Genomic DNA, 18,028 nt, shown 5'->3' on the forward strand with positions numbered 1-18,028 from the left:
GTGGCACAAAGAACATCTAGAAGATCCTGTGAATAACACATAAATAAAAGCATGCATTAACTTTGTAGTATTCTCCATATTTTAAAGTCTCCATTTTCTAATGGATGTGTGTTTAAAAAGCCCGAGTTGTAGGCTGATTCAGTAAAATGACCGTATAGCCCTACTGAGTTACAAAGTGACAAGGCATTGTGGTCTGCATCAGTGGAACAATTTTGACAAGACGGGCCAATCAATCCATCAACTGTGTAATTCTTTCCTCGTACAAAAGCGGGCTAATAGTGTAGTGATAAGGAGCTACAAGCTTCTTGCTGTATGAAAATTTAAGGAGGTCAGGGACAACAAAAAACATCGTAAACTTCAGGGATTCTAGTGTTAAACTTTGAATCTGAAATCCTTAAGTGATAACTAGATCTAATATGTGATTATGACAATGATCCAGACCTTTAACAATCTAACAGCACCCTTCTGAGTTTGGTAGGTTAGGAAAACGTTTCCTAAAAATGTCACTTTCCGTGTTTATGTGAATATTAAAATGTCATATGATCATAATTTCCAGCTAAGTCAGTCAAAAGGCTGACAAATAATCCATATCTTCACTAAAAACAGACTGTCTTACAGCTTTGTATAAAAGTAAAGGATCTTTGCATGTATTTGCTGAGCCACAGTGCCGTGATGTCAGTGCAGATTTAGGATATCAGATTTAGGGTGGAAAATACGGGCAGACCATGTGGACCATGTGGATAGAAAACCAAACATCAGAGGGAAATACAGAGTCGGAGATGTTCCACACTAACCCCCTCCATTTAAATCCCATCCTAAAACTGATCGGACGTCATAGAGCTGAGGTTCTGCAAATCCATAATATTGGGATGAATAATAAATGAAGATTTGTTTGATGCACATAAAGACAAGTCAAGGCCAGCAAGGCAGCTGATTTGCATAAAATGGTGATGGATTTGCTCCAGTGAAACACAGGAGGGCTCTTTGGAGAGCAGAGGATTCTAGTTATCTCATTTGAGAACGAGCTGCCAGCCACATTACTTTGAAAAAATAGAACTGAGCTGATCACAGAATTGTTTATTGACAAATAAATTGTCCTATGAAGCAATTGATGCAACTTACGGAGGTGAGTTAATATGCCTTAAAAAGCTAAAGCTCTGCACCTTCAAAAGGCATTTCAAAAATCAGACCCCATGATGACGTGCATGTCACTTTGGTAAGAAGAGAGAAGCTGGAATTGTGGTTAATGATTACCTGGAGTCTCTCAGATAGAGGACTCTATCAAGCAATCACTGAGGCATACAGCGAAAAAAGTATAACCAGTCAGTCATTTTCTAACTCACTTAGTCCTGAACAGAGTTGTGGGGGGTCTGCTGGAACCTCTCCCAGCTAGCGTAGGGTGCATGGCAGGGACAAACTGTGGACAGGGTGCCAGTCCATCACAGGGCACAAAAATGCAACCATTTAAAGCAAAACGTCTGCAGTTTCTTAATAGTCAAATGTCTGGACTTTGCATTCATTTTGAGTCTACTTCATGGAGAGAAAACCTTGTGCTCCTTTGGTGTAGCAGCCATTTTGGCAGGGGTGAAGACAACGGGGAAATGTATAAAACAATGGAATTAAAAAATGAAAACTGTGAACGCCCAATTGAGGTGGTTTGTCATGTGGTGGGTGCAGTGCGGCAACCCTCTATCAGCGCATGCTCCAAAAAGTAATGTAACAGTAGGTAATCAACTGACATGGGGCCTTAGTGATGAGTCAAAAGTAGAATTTGTTTCAATAATAAAAATGTTATTACATGTAATAGAAAGGCGTAAATACCAAAATGTCAACATAAATACAGTAGGAAAGGCATGTCTAGTGTCCACCGCTGCACTGATGTAGATTTAGTACACGTCCTTCATTTTGAGACAGTCACCAACGCACACTTTCTATTAACATTTTTCCTGTTGCTTGAGTACGACAAGTTACAATGTCAGTGGCTGACCCACACGATCAGTGCACTCCTTGTGTTATTGTACACTACCACAGCATAAGGCTTAGTGACTTTCACATTTCCTCCGACACAAACGACAGTTGCTGCATTGTGAACTGTGCTTCGGAGGCTCACGTCTTTCTCGTCCTTCTGTCTGATCGCAATCATGTTGCCCTTTTGCCATAAAGCTACTGGCACCGCAGTGAACTTTCAGGCCACCAAATTCACCAGGCATATCATGGCAATTCAATTTTTTCCTGTTTGTACCTGATTCACCATCCATGCCAATGTCTGATGACCACTTTCACTTAATATATCTAACGGTTCACTTTCAGTTTGTTCTAAAACTGGCTTTACAGCTTCTAGTTTTCCTGTCTTAGTGATTTGGGCGAAGGCTCCGACCCATTCATGAATTTCGATGAATGAGTTATCTTAAAGTGGCAAAACACATAGAAATATTCAAGAGTTTTTGCAGCATAATGTTATTTCATGCACTAGATGGCAGCAGAATACTATCCTGAGACGTATTCGTGCATAAGAGCAGATCATTAGAACATTAGAACAATTGAGACGAGAACAGGCCATTCAGCCCAACAAAGCTCGCCATTCCTGTCCACTTAATTCTTCCAAAGTAACATCAAGTCGAGTTTTGAAAGTCCCTAAAGTCCAACTGTCCACCACACTACTTGGTCTCTTATTCCAGGTGTCTGTGGTTCTCTGTGTGAAGATAAACTTCTTAATGTTTGTGTGAAATTTACTGAGTTTCCAAACTGTGTCCCTGTGTTCTTGATGAACTCATTTTAAAGTCACAGTCTTGATCCACTGGACTAAATTCCCTTCATAATTCTAAACACTTCAGTCAGGTCTCCTCTTAATCTCCTTTTGTTAAACTCTAAAGGCTCAGCTCTTTTAATCTTTCCTCCTAACTCATCCCCTGTAGCCCTGGACTCAGCCTAGTTGCTCTTCTCTGGACCTTTTCTAGTGCTGCTGTGTCCTTTTTGTAGCCTGGAGACCAAAACTGCACCCAGTACTCCAGATGGGCTCTATTCAATAAGGGCGTGCACAAAAAGGCGAACTTCAAAAGGGCAACCTCAATTGGGCGTGGCGAATAAAGGTGTTCGTAGATAATTTAGTTCAAATTGTGAAGAGCAACAAAGGTGCAGATCTACTTGTAGTCGAAGGCTACACATTCAGAAAGGAGAAAACTATCAATGGGAAACACATCTGGAAATGCACTGAATATAGAATTGGAAAATGTTTGTCTCGCTGTCATACCAAAAATGGATTTTTTGTATATAGTTCGTTAGAAGTTCATGCATTAATTAATTGGATGTTTTAATATTCTTGCTTTCGCCTTTTTATACGTTCAATCATTGCCTTTATCTAATAAATTTTCTGTAATAATTTTGTTGCGTTTGCCTTTATTCACTGCGCCCAATTGAGGTCGCCCTTTTGAAGCTCGCCTTTATTTACACGCCCTTATTGAAGGATACCCTCCAGATGAGGCCTCACCAGTGTGTTATAAAGCTTGAGCAGAACCTCCTTTTTTACACATCACCCCGAGTCTGACTCTGGAATGACTGTAACTACATAGAATTAATAATAATAATAATTCAAAATAATAATAAAAATAATTCATTACATTTATATAGCGCTTTTCTCAGTACTCAAAGCGCTATCCACACAGGGAGGAACCGGGAAGCAAACCCACAATCTTCCACAGTCTCCTTACTGCAAAGCAGCAACACTACCACTGCACCACCTGTGAGGACATTCCAAGCTCTTTGCCAATGCTGAGAGTTTAATGTGACTGAAGCTTAGCATTTTGATGGAAATGGACAGAGGTGGGCAGAGTAGCCAAAAGTTGTACTCAAGTAAGAGTAGCGTTGCTTCAAAATAACATTACTCAAGTAGAAGTAAAAAGTAGTCATCCAAAAAATTACTCAAGTAAGAGTAAAAAAGTATTTGGTGAAAACACTACTCAAGTACTGAGTAACTGTTTGATCATAATAAATGACAAGACAGACAAAAATATCAAATAATGTGCAAATTCTGCTATTTCCAAATAATAAAATAAAAAATGAGTACAAATAAATAACATCTTTACAAAATAAAGATGCACAAATAACACAAAGTTCCAAATCTGTTTTTCACAACAAAGCTTTTGAAGCGAATACCTACAGTAGGTAACGTGTGTGTTTGAACAGTGCAGACTACTTACAGTGACGAGATCTCCTGACTGTACACTGACAGTACAATACTGCATACTCACTTGCCCTCCAAATAGCACAGCTGATAGAAAATAATATTAGAATAAGGCAGCTTGTGTACCTACAACAAGTCTTACTTTACCGTGACTGTCTGTGTCTGTGCCTGTTTGGTTAAAACTGCTTGTTCTTCACTCAGTGACGTGAAGATTAAGCCTCAGCAGGAGTTGGCTGTCATTTCTCATGTATTCTTTCGTTCCCTGTCCGCTGTCTGTGAGGAGTTTGTGCCGCTATGCCGCCACAGTTTGAGTGTAGTCATGTGACTGCATGGCTACATCTGATTGGTGAAACGGAGTCTTGTGATTATTGTTGCTACGTCTGATTGGTGAAACAGAGCCATGTGATTATTGTTGCTACGTCTGATTGGTGAAACGGAGTCTTGTGATTATTGTTGCTACGTCTGATTGGTGATACAGAGCCATGTGATTGTTGTTGCTACATCTGATTGGTGAAACGGAGTCATGTGATTATTGTTGCTACGTCTGATTGGTGAAACACTCATGCAGTGGATCCACTGGTGGCTTCTCTCTGGCAAAAATATAGCGTATATAATGGAAAAAAAGTAACGATTCGAGTGTTGCCCAATGTAGCGGAGTAAGAGTAGCGTTTCTTCTTCACAAATGTACTCAAGTAAAAGTAAAAAGTATGGTGCAGTAAAACTACTCTTAGAAGTACAGTTTTTTAAAAAAGTTACTCAAGTAAATGTAACAGAGTAAATGTAAGTCGTTGCTACCCACCTCTGGAAATGGAATTGTTTATCGCCTACATATTTAACACTAAATTGTTACCAATCATTGTACAGTCAATGGGAGAGGATTTTGAAACTGTGTATGCGTATATATGTGGAGGTTCTACTAATCCTGATACGTATGTGGAGATCAAACACCAGTCTAATAATTCGGGGCCCAACTGGTAAAGTACATTTACATGATAACCTTAAAAACTGCTGTTTGTGTCCCCTTGATGGTGTTTTTTTACTTACTTTTACAAATAAAAAAGTCTAAAAGTAGAAGTACATTTATGACTGAAGCCAGGAGGGAAACAGTTGTGTGGATCTCAAATAAACTACCAAGACATGTAGTTGAAGCAGAAACCGCGGCGACTTTTAAGAAGCATCTGGCTGAGATATTGGGACAGCTTAGCTAAACAGGACTAGATGGACTCCTCTTGTTTGTCAAATTACATTCTAAGACAGACAGGGCGCTCCTGCCGACATTCAGTCCATTGTGGTGGACAGCTGGGGCTCTTACCCAACTGGGACGCCTGGAGAAGGGAAGAACCAGGAGAGAAACAACATCTCCCCCGGGACACGAGAGGGCAGCCACCCTGGTTTGTTTCAAGGCCACGTGGATACCGCCAGGGGGTGCCTGGACATTTGTGGAACCCAGGACAGCTCAAGCTCTGGAGAGTGCTGCCATGAGAAGATCCGGGGACACCTGGAGTACTTCTGGGTGCCCATGCAGCACTTCTGCCACACTCGGGAGTACCGCTTGAAGTTAATGGGACAGCACCTGGACCACTTCCAGGTACAATATAAGGAGGCTGAATCACTCCATTCAGAGAGCCAGAGTCGGGAGGTGGAGGACAGAGCTTGTGTGGAGGAGCGGAGGCGGCGATGAGAGAAAGAAAGAAAAAAGGAAAAGGAACTGAGTAATTGGTGAGTTGGGCCTTGTGTGGAAAAGTGTGCTTTTGGGACTTGTGTGTTGCTGAGCCTGTCTATGTCACGGAGCAATCAATCAATCAATCAATCAATCTATCTATCTATCTATCTATCTATCTATCTATCTATCTATCTATCTATCTATCTATCTATCTATCTATCTATCTATCTATCTATCTATCTATCTATCTATCTATCTATCTATCTATCTGTGTGTTGCTCGATTAGTGCTGCCTGGGGTGGGCGTGTTCGAGTTGTAGGAAGCCGACGGGCGTCGAGGTCTCTGTGTAAGTCTCTTCATTTTTCTCCTTTTGGTTTTTCTTAGTGTTTTGTCTTAGAATTGATTTATTGATAATTTTTACTGTTAAGATGCGGCTTTGGCGGTTATCGCCATGGCCGTGTCCAAAGGCAGGGCTCCTGGTTTGTTACCAAAGGCATTTGAAAATCTTTCACGCCGTCATGGCGCAAAGGTCCTGGTAGACCCTCAGGTTTCTGCCGAAGCATGTGTGGTGGGAGTAGGAAAAGTTGTCGGTTATAAAAATGTCCTATCTGCCTCCAGAATGAACAAAGCTGTAGTTGTTTTTTTAAATGATGAGTCTCTTGTGAATACACTCGTTGAAGAAGGGGTTGTTATCAATGGCGCATTAGTTCCTGTCCTACCGTTATCAACGCCTGCGAAGAAAGTTATTGTTTCTAATGTTCCACCTTTCTTAAAAAATGATATTTTACTAAGGGAATTGAAACGTTATGGGCAGATAATGTCTGATATAGTATTGATCCCACTTGGCTGCAAGATGCAGGAATTAAAACATGTGGTCTCCTTTTGGAGACAAGTTTATATGATTTTAAATAACATGAATGAGGAAATAAACGTGGCCCTCAGGTTTAAGGTAGAGGGCGATGATTATGTAGTATTTGTCACTTCAGATACAATGAAATGCTTTAACTGTGGCAGAGCTGGACACAAGGCGGCACAGTGCAAACATGAACCTGGGGTGCTGCCGATTAAGGAGAACACTGATGGGGTTAACAATGAAAACTGCGAGTCTGAGTATGAAAGTGAGGTGGACAATATGGAGGATGATGGGTCTGAGTGTAATGATCGGTTGGAGAGTGCGGGTGTTGTGTGTGATCGGCCTGTAAGTTTTCTGTCTAAAGACGCCCCAGAGAAGAACGCGCTTCTTGTTGCCAATGAAATGCCGGCTGAAGCCGACAGTGCAGTGTGTAAAGTAAGCACAGAGCCCGAGACCAGTAGCAGTGAGGTGACGATATTGAACGCTCTTTCCGAGGGAGCTGCGCCAGTCGCCACTGCTGTGAACGAGTCTCAGGTAACCGATGAAGCTGCACAAGTTCAGGCCGCTGAGGACGCACTGCTGACGAAGCAGAGCTCGGCGCAAGTCGTGGAAAGGCAGCTGAGTGAGAGGCCGATGGACGAGGTGTGTGCCGTGGAGAGTGGGAGTGCAAGTGTGAGCGAGAGGGATGAGAGTTTCAAAGTGCCCTGTCATAAGCGAAAGAATAAATCGGAGAATACGAAGTCTGCAAAGAAAAGCCTCGTGTCCAGTGAGCCATCCAGTGAACGCAGCCACTTGTTTAAAAGTTACAGTGACTGTGATGTGGGTGACAGGGAGGATGAGGGTAGTGACACTGACGCCTCAATGAGAAGCGAGTCGTCATCAAGGTATACACTCGGAGGCGGATACAGCACCGCAAGTATTCGGTATTTCTTGGAATTTATTGAGGGCAAGAGAGGAGTTAAAGTGGAGGAGCACTTCCCAGACGTTCAGCTCTTCCTGGTGTCAGCACAGAGGGTGATGCGCAATGCCGTACAGCTTGGCATGGACCAGAAACAGTCCGTGAGATTAAAGAATCTGATCAGTAGGGTTAGGGAATCACTGCTTTAATCATGATGGAGGTAGTTCTACGTTTCTTTTATTCGTTTGTGTTGTGTAATTTATTGGTCACTCCCTTGTGCTTTGTATTAATGGACTCTTTACATATTGGGAGTCTAAATGTGAACGGGTGTAGGGGAGACGCAAAAAGGGCTGCTGTTTTTGATTATTTAGGGCAAAAAGGCCTTCACATAGCACTACTTCAGGAAACGCACACCGATACTAGGAATCAGTCGGACTGGCTACGTGAATGGGGGGGTCAGGCTGTGCTTAGTCACGGATCCCATGTCAGTGCTGGGGTAGCTGTGCTGATTTCCAAAACTGTAAATTTACAGATCACTAATATTAGTGAGGTGGTGGCTGGGCGCCTGCTGGTGGTGCAGATTAAAGATGGCGATCAGGACCTCGTGTTCATTAATTCCTATGCACCAACAAATGGTCGAGAGAGGATCTGTTTCTTTGATTCATTGAGAAAGGTGGTGGAATCGTTTATTAATGGGAAAATTCTTCTACTAGGAGGGGATTTTAATTGTACAGAAAATGCTCAACTGGATCGAAATGGTACTGAGCCTCATCCAGCTTCTGTCAGAGTATTACATACTTTATTACAGCAGTCAGATCTGGTGGATGTATGGCGGAATAATTTTCCTACAGATAGACAATACACCTGGGTAAAAGGGGGGGTGGCCGCATTTCAATGGCACGGTTAGACAGGTTTTACTGTTCACGGCATCTTCTGAATACAATCACCACTACTTATATCTGTCCTTTCGGTTTTTCTGATCACTCGCTAGTAGCATTAAAGCTCACCTTTTCTAAAAAACTTTTATTCAAGTCTTTCTGGCAATTCAATGTTTCCCTGTTGGATGATTCGAACTTCCTTCAGTGCTTTGAATTTTTCTGGCAGCAATGGACCCTCACTAAATCCAAATTCACTTCCCTCAAACAATGGTGGGATGTCTCGAAAGTACAGATTAAAGCTTTTTGCCAACAATACACCAAGCAAGTGACGAAGAGGAGTGTGGACCATATGAAAAGCCTGGAGGAGGACATCACCGAACTACATGCTACTCTTCAAAAAAATTTTGATAAGGATACCTTTGAAATTTTAACAGCAAAAAAACATTCACTGTCTCAGCTTCTGGAGTTGCAGGCTCAGGGGGCTTTAGTGAGGTCTCGCTTCCAGAATCTGAATCACCTGGACGCACCCACAAGGTTTTTTTTTAGTCTTACAATCCATATGCTCCGTGACACCAACGGTCAAGAACTGTGTACTACAGGGGAGATAAGAGACTTTGCTGTATCATTTTACAAGAATTTATTCAAGGAGGAAAGCATCGCTGAGGCTGCAATGTCTGAGTTTTTGGACGGTATGCCAACAATTTCGGAAAAGTTAAAATTACATCTGGACACCGAGATTAATCTGCAGGAACTCTCCGACTCGCTGTCTAATTTAAATGTTGGAAAGACTCCGGGGATTGACGGGATTCCAACAGAATTCTATAAGCAGTTTTGGCATCTGTTGGGACCAGACATGCTTACAGTGTTTCTGGAGAGTATTAAGGTTGGTGAATTACCACTGAGCTGCAGGAGAGCCGTCATCATTCTGCTACCAAAAAAAGGGGACTTGTGTCAAATCAAAAACTGGCGTCCTGTGAGCCTATTGTGTACAGACTACAAGATCTTTTCAAGGGCCTTGGCCAACCGCCTGAGGAATGTAATGGACTCCATAATTCACCCGTGTCAATCATACTGTGTGCCAGACCGGTGAATTCATGATAATATTTTTGTATTGCGGGATGTTATCTCAGCCTGTAATCTGTGTGGGGTTGATTTGGGGATTCTGTCCCTAGACCAGGAAAAGGCTTTCGATCGAGTAGATCACCGATATTTGTTTAATACACTGAAAAGTTTTGGTTTTGGGGACAGTTTTATAAATATGATAAGGCTGTTATATACTAATATTTTTGGTGTTTTAAAAGTCAACGGTTCGTTGAGTGCCCCGTTCTCAGTAAAGAGAGGAATTCGACAGGGCTGTGCTTTATCTGGAATGCTATATGCTTTGTCAATTGAACCATTTTTACGTCAGATAAGTCGCAGACTGCAGGGTGTGGGTTTTCCTATGTGCCCAACTGTTAATTTTAAATATTTGGCCTACGCTGATGATGTTGTCATCTTTGTCACATCAAACGATGACATTAAAATGTTAATTTCATGTCAACAAGTATTTGAGAAAATATCTTCAGCAAGAATCAGCTGGGCCAAAAGTACCGCTTTTTTGATTGGCTCCTGGACAGCATGTTCACCACCGGATCTGCCCTTAGAAATGAGGTGGGACAGAAGGTGTTTTCGATATCTCGGGGTGGTGATGGATGCTGAGGGGGTGGATAACAGTAATTGGGAAGGATTTTTAGATAAAGTAACTATGAGACTGAACAAATGGAAGTGGATTGTGTCTAAGCTGTCTTACAGGGGACGTGTGATTGTAATTAACAATTTGATAGCCTCTATGCTCTGGCACAAACTTGTGAGTGGGGACCCTCCTCCTGGGCTTTTACACAGAATCCAGAAACTTCTGGTTGATTTTTTTTGGGTGGGCCTACACTGGATTAAACAAAGTGTACTGTTTTTACCTTTGGAAGAGGGTGGTCAGGGGCTCATTGATGTCTCTAAAGTTGCACAATTTCGACTTCAGGTTCTGCAGAAGGTTTTTTTTGTTTCTCACCTTCTGAGTTGGAGAGAGATGGCGATGGGTTTCTTCCGCCGAGTGGGAGACTTCGGTTTTGATAGATAACTTCTGGTGCTGAACATTCACAAAATGGACCTGTCCAGCCTACCCCATTTTTACAAGGGAATCTTATTAACATGGCACTTTGTCTTCAAAAGAAACTTTGCTACATCTGGTTGGTTGGCTGATGAGCCTTTAGTTTTCAACTCTGTTTTGTCATGTCCTCTGTTGTTAAGCGATAGTTTTGTTAAAACACTCATCACACATAAAATACTTACACTGTCCCAAATTTATGATGACAGCAAGAAGTCCTTTATTGACCCAGCAGTGCTATCTTCAATACTGGGGGTCAAGTCAGTCAGAATGCTTCAGAGTTTTTTTTATCATTCATGGCTAAAGATTATCATCAGCTGAACAACTCGATCAGAGCAGCGAACTCAGAGATGGAGGTCTGCCCTGCTGTTGATCTGTCCTCGCTCACCGACAATACGATCGTGTCATTCCATAAAGGGGAAGTCGTGAGTTTTAAGTCTCTGTCAAAGGGGGACCTTTATAAATATTGTGTTAAAACTGTACACTTTGCAGCACTAAATACAGCATGTGACACACCATGGAGAGAATATCTGGGGGTGGAAGGTGGGAGTGCACCTGCTTGGAGGGAGATATATAAGAAAAGAACAGCAGACTTGCAATGGAGAATTCTGCATAGGATTGTTGCTACCAATTCCTTTTTAAAAATAATTGAGCAGAAAGAGGATGATACTTGTGTATTTTGTGGACAAAAAGAAACGATATTCCACTTATTCTTGCAATGTATGAGACTTAGTTTTTTTTTCATTTTTTTTAGTGAAATATGTAGTAGGTTAATGGGGAAATTTAACAATATCATGTTCATTTATGGAACAAAATATAATAAGGAAAATCGTCAAAAAGTTCAGCTATTAAACTATTTATTGGGTGAAGCAAAATTAGCAATTTTAAAGAGTAGAAATAACAAACAATCTGGGACAGGGGCTACTGATGCTGTGATGATTTTCAAGATAAATGTACGCTCCAGAATAATAATGGAATATATGTATTATAAATTGATGAATACATTAGATTTATTTAAAAATGTGTGGGGGATTAAAGGGGTGCTTTGCTCAATTGATGATGGAGAACTAAAAATGAATGTATGAGACATTATTGAAGCTCTCTCTTTTTTTTTGATTTTGTGTTTTCTTATAATGATGTAAAATAAATGACCTAATCAAATGGTGTAAAATCATAATATTTCTGTTGAAGTTATGATTTGGGACTTTTTAAGTGCTTGTTTGATATGGGCTCAGGGGGTTTGAATTGTAAATTAGAAGAATGGAAAAGTTTTTGGGGTCATTTCAAATTAATATAAGAAATAGTATATCAAATACGGACTGCAAGGGAATTGATTCTCATTTTGATGCAGCAGCCTGTAAAATATTGGTTATTTGTTACCTGTTATATATTAATTTAGTTTATTGCTATTTGATCAATAAAGGTCTTTTTAAAAATAAAAAAAATATCTATCTATCTATTATATAGTGCCTTACATATCTATCTATCTATCTATCTATCTATCTATCTATCTATCTATCTATCTATCTATCTATCTATTATATAGTGCCTTACATATCTATCTATTATATAGTGCCTTACATATCTATCTATCTATCTATCTATCTATCTATCTATCTATCTATCTATCTATCTATCTATCTATCTATTATATAGTGCCTTACATATCTATCTATTATATAGTGCCTTACATATCTATCTATCTATCTATCTATCTATCTATCTATCTATCTATCTATCTATCTATCTATCTATCTATCTATCTATCTATCTATCTATCTATCCAACCTCAGATCTTCCACAACATTCATTTTCCTTTTCTTAGACCAATTAATGTACGGCACAAACACGCTTTTCTCATTCTGGTGTGTTTAGATCACACGGATGCCGCCAGGACTCACTCTTGTCTGTCTTTGCCCCTTTGCACCGTCAGCGTCTTCACTCCAATCTTTGGCAGCAGAGGGTTTAGTTGTTGGTTGTTCCAGATGAATTTCGCTTTCAACAAATCTCCAACATCTACCTCAGAATCAATGTAGCCAGTATACGTGGAGTCTGGCCGCAAGGTGGTCCTGCAAGAGAGGGGAGACAGTGGCATTTTAGTCCTGAAATGGCCAACAAAGGGTGACGGACTGTGTCAGTGAGGGGTGACTGTAGACCGCTGGGCTAAAGCATGGTGCCAGCTTTGGTCTGGATTTCCCCTGCATGCACATCCAATGAATTTTGTCTGAAGCCCATCTAGTAACTTGGGGACTGTGAGGAGGACTCTATTTAGAAAACATTCAAAAAGAAAAAGAGCAGAAGAAATTAATAAAATAAAAGCCTTACTTGAACAGCTCATGCTGCCGAGAGTTCCCGTTGACTCCATACAAAGACACTTTGGTGAGGCCCTTGACAGCCCGGTCTCCAATTAAAGTCATGGTCACCTTGTAGCGCCAACCTTGAATGGGAAAGAAATCACTTTTTAGGTCCGTCAGTCCAGGGCTGTGTGTCTAGTCAGACATCAATTGGTTACAATGAGTGCAGAATGGAGCTGCCTGAGTCTTAACTAGGAAAAGAAAATCCGAGTGCATCACCCCAGTCTTAGCGTCACTACACTGGTTACCGGTGTCATTGAGAATTGACTTTAAAATCCTGCTTATGGTGTACAAAGCCTTAAATCATCTCACTCCATCTTATATTTCAGAATGGCTGACACCTTACACTCCAAATCGTAACCTTAAATCTTCAAATGAGGGTCTGCTTTTAATTCCAAGAGCTAAACTTAAAAGAAGTGGTGAGGCGGGTGGCCTTCTGCTGTTATGCACCTAACATCTGGAACAGCTGACCAATTGGAATTCGGCAGGTTAATACAGTGGAGCTCATTAAAAAAATGCTAAAAACCCGTTACTGTAACATGGTTTTATCAGAGCTTCATTAATGTAACCCTAATATTCTGTATATGCATTTAATTATCATTATTATTCATGGTTGCTCCACAATCCATACTGACCCTACTTTCTCTGCAATGCAAGTTAAAATTTTCACTGTTCACCATTCATCATAATATCAACACCAGCGGTGTCAAAAACACATCTCGTGAGACTTAAAAAGTCTCGTTGTTAGAAGATCTCGCTCACTGTACGGATAGAAGAAGGCGGAGCAAATATAGAACGAGAAAATACGAATGCTACATTTCGGCTCTTGCCGATGAGAGAGTATCGCTGTAGCTGCAGCTCTCACCACCTAATCGTCTGAGTATTACTATGGAAAAATTAACCTTATTTTCGCTCCAACACCGCTGATCAACACAGTAAACTTTTTCAAAGGATTATTCGCTGAAAAGGAGCTGTCTGAGTTTTGGTTGTGTTTGAGCAGCAAATTTCCTAAACTCAGTAACAAGGCCGTAGAATCACTGTTACCATTTGGAAGCTCTTATCTCTGTGAGCAAGGTTTTTCAACACTTACGGAAATGAAGTCTAAGAAACGCGAGAGACTTCAAATGATCGACAAGGAAATGCGCGTCTGTCTTTCGAAAATTGATCCTTGCATCAATCTCATATGTGCTGAAAAACAATCTCAACGTTCACATTAATTAAATTTAAGATTTATCCTTTGATTCCTTTATTAATAAAATGTCTTTCAAACTTGTAAAATTAACTGTTTTTATTGGCGATTGTCCATAGATTGTGTCGTCACGACTTTATTTATGGGCAGTCCCTCAGGTGCGCCGCGAAAGAAAATTTTTGGACTTAGTGCGCCGCAACTCGAAAAAGGTTGCCTTTCATTGGTCTAATTCTTCCACGTGAAGCCTGAAGACCATGAGGACTGATTGTGAGGTCATTGATGTTAGGTAATATGTCTAGAGGGGGCTGAGTGGTCTGCACACTTTTTTTTTTCTCCAGCCGTCTGGAGTCTTTTTTTGTTTTTTTTCTGTCCTCCCAACCATCAGACCTTATGTTATTCTTTGTTAATTAGTATTGCCTATTGCCCAATGCGTCAATCGCGATCGACTGGTAGATCGCAAAGGTGGTGCAGGTAGATCGCGTTGCATTCAAAAAAATTTTTTTTTAATGTTAGTCTATCATATATCCTCCCTATGGCATTTGCCACTTGATTGACATACAGAGCGGCCAGTTTGAGATCTCTTTTCTTCTAACACACTGGTCATCCTGCACGCACGATCAAACATGCAAGCTACTGCAAAACTCCAGCTGTGATCTAGTTAGCTTTCCAATTTATATCGACTAACGAAGGAATTTTAAAAAATTTTGTTTGGGGAGGGTATGACTGGATGTGAAATTGGAAGAGGATTTTTTTTCTCACAATGTCACAATTGAAGTGCATTTGTCTGATCTGTCAATCTATCATTGCTATTCCAAAGAAGGAAAATGTGGAAAGGCACTTTTGAACTGTTCATAAAAACTACGAAACTATCTTCCATCCGAAAAGCGATCTGAGAAAGAGAAAGGAGAGGGAACTAAAATCGCAGTTGATCGGACAGCCGTCATTTTTCACTCGGCTGAATTCAAAAGCAAAGGCAGACACACCGAAGCATTGTTCTGGGTGAGTCACTCGATCATTAAGCAGAAGAAGTCCTTCCAAGATGGAGAGATGATAAAAAGAGGCCTTCGTTGAGACAGATGGCCAGGGAGAAATTCCTGCTGAGATTTCAAGACTCATGGCCAGACATAAAGGAGTTTCTCCTTGTCATTAAACATGCAGAATACAAGCAACTTAATAACGATCAATGGCCGATCTGACCAACATGTTGAATGAGCTTAACTTACAGCTGCAAGGAAAAGAGAAAACTGTGGTCAATATGATTAGCTCAGTTAATGCTTTCAAACGAAAAATGCAACATCTGTCCTCAAAGCTGCAGAGCCTTGATTTGGGGAGCATCAGAGCTGGAGACGCAATGGAAGGCGTGTGCGCAACTTGACAGCATACGCTACACGGAGCAGCTTGAAAATTGCCTGTCAGACTTTGAGAGACGGTTCCAAGACTCAGCTTTACTTGAGCCAATCGCTACATTTAAGTGCTATCCTTTTAGGGAAGATGTTGAGGGGGATTCACTCGCATCAAAAATTGCAACACTGTTTCACCTAAAACTCCTCTACGGTGGAGGATGAGGTTTTGACACTACAGGATAACATTTAGCTGAAGTCTGGGGCTCTTGAGACAGTTTTGGAACGTACAGAGGAAAAGTACCCAAACACGAGGAAATGTGCTGCCTCCTTGACTGCATTATTCGGCTGTACTTATTTATGCGAGTCAGCCTTTTCGCACATGAAGATTATTAAATCCAAATACTGTAGTGACCATAAATGTATTGAATTGTTATTGTGCCATAAAGGTTATTCAGTTATGCAAGGTATGACAACATATATTTTATGTATAAAGTATACTCAGTATATATATATATATATATATATATATATATATATATATATATATATACATATATTGTAGCAGATAGAGGTGTGGTCCACCTCTTGAACCCTCAGGTACCACACTAAACACCAGGTAAAAGTATAACAACTATTTATTTTGTTGTCACGTGCACAAAGCACTCTCCACACCACACTACTCATTTACACAATTCTCTCTCAATAAACCAATCCTCCTCGCCCAGACACTTTGCCACCCTACCTCCCAGCTCAGCTCAATGTCTGGGCTTTCCCACAATCCTTTTATACACCCTGACCCGGAGGTGTTCCTGGCCAACCAGTCCACAGTTCCTTTTCCCTTCCGGGTCAGGGTAAACAGTCCTTTTCTTCACCCCGGGAGCACGTTGTTCCTTCCTGTCACGTGACCGTGACGTACTCCCGGGCTATAGGGCACATAAGAGTCCATGAGCCCCCTTACAGCAACTCCCGGTGGCCCCCAAGGTATCCAGCAGGGCTGTGTATAAAAACTACATAGTCCATGAGGTCCTGCTGGAACTCGGGGCACGTCCACGCCGGCAATCCTTCACAATATATATATATATATATATATATATATATATATATATATATATATATATATATATATATATATATATAATATATAATTTTTAATGTAGGTAGATCATTTTGTCCTGGTCATTTTAAAAGTAGCTCGCAAGCCGAAAAAGTGTGGGCATCCCTGTTTTAGATGAAGGACTGAGTACACCTGGCAGGGACAAAGTGAGCAAGGAGGGTGTAACAAGGCACCCTTGGGTGTTCTTGCAGTCCATGATGCCAGGCTGTACCCGGTCAAACAGATTCAATCCAGAAAAACCGGTGGATTTGGAGCCGGTGAATCCAAATACAAAAGAATCTCACAAATTAAAAAAGGACTGGAATCAAAGATAAAAACTCAATCAGTGGTGTGGGGCTCTTGCATTTGCACCACCTAGCTAGTCTCACGTTCTCCTTAAGGCTGATTTCACACTTCATCTTCTGCAAGCAGAAAGCACACAGCAGGAAAAGGTGTGGACACACAAGAGGGTCCAGAGCTACAGACAGGCCAGAAGCACGCGGCCGTAATGAGAGTCTCCTACAGATGTAAGATGGTTCATTCATCCACATGAAGACCAGGTCACAAGACTGAGGAGGTGATCACACACAAAATGAGGCCCTGGTGACGTCACGGTCACCGCAAACCCATTGTAGGGTGCACTCAGGGCCGTCTTAACAGCGTTATAGGCCCCTGGGTAAAGCAGTGCACTGGACCCCCTATCTACACAACCACTCAGTAAGTCACAGCATACATAGATTATTATGGGGCCCCCCAGCAACTGCCCAGCGTGCCCATGCGTTAAGACAGCCCTGGGTGTACTCATGTGTACACACACACACACACATGCCAAATGGTGTGGCCAATTAGCTGAGACATGGGAGGAAAATGAAGTGATGAAGGTTCATGGGGAAAATGTGCAGACTTCACATATAAAATAACCAGGCTGAGGTTTTTGAACACAAGCTCCTGGAGCTGCGAGGCAGCGGCTTTAACCTGTGTGCCATTGTGCCAGCCAAGTGTAAAAATAAAAATGTGTGTTAATGAAATATTAATCCGGGTCATTTTTAACTCTAAAAGTTCTCTGTCACATATAAGCCCCATGTAGTTCACAGTAATACAAGTATAGTATATGTCTCTTGTGATGGATGGCCGGCTAAAGTTTCCGGCCCTCACCCCCAGGCCGCCAGGAGGAGCTCTCCTGACAGCATGGACGTACCCCGAATTCCAGCAGGGCCTCATGGACTTTGTAGTTTCTATGCACAACCCTGCTGGATACCTTGGGGACCACCAGGAGTCGCTGTAGGGAGGCTGTTGGACTCTTACATGCCCTGTAACCCAGAAGTGCGTCATGATCACATGACAAGAAGAAACGATGTGCTTCCGGGTTGAAGAAAAAGGACTTTTACCCTGACCCGGAAGTAATAAGGACTTGTGGACTGTTGGGCAGGAACACCT

The 18,028-nt window shown here is 41.4% G+C and overlaps 1 protein-coding gene across 2 annotated transcripts in view; it reads right to left on the bottom strand.

Annotated features, from left to right (window-relative positions):
* The window catches only part of LOC114647322 (pancreatic lipase-related protein 2-like), a 66,281-nt gene that overhangs the window by 4,323 nt on the left and 43,930 nt on the right, over nt 1-18,028 (bottom strand). For both annotated transcript variants that reach the window (XM_051923489.1, XM_028796010.2), the window contains exons 10-11: nt 12,938-13,049; nt 12,514-12,681 (exon numbers count right to left, since the gene is read on the bottom strand). In XM_051923489.1, coding sequence (XP_051779449.1) covers nt 12,514-12,681; nt 12,938-13,049 — 280 coding nt within the window. The remainder of the gene's footprint in view (nt 1-12,513; nt 12,682-12,937; nt 13,050-18,028) is intronic.

The sequence above is a fragment of the Erpetoichthys calabaricus genome, chromosome 2 (genome assembly GCF_900747795.2).
Source record: "Erpetoichthys calabaricus chromosome 2, fErpCal1.3, whole genome shotgun sequence".
Taxonomy (NCBI): domain Eukaryota; kingdom Metazoa; phylum Chordata; class Cladistia; order Polypteriformes; family Polypteridae; genus Erpetoichthys; species Erpetoichthys calabaricus.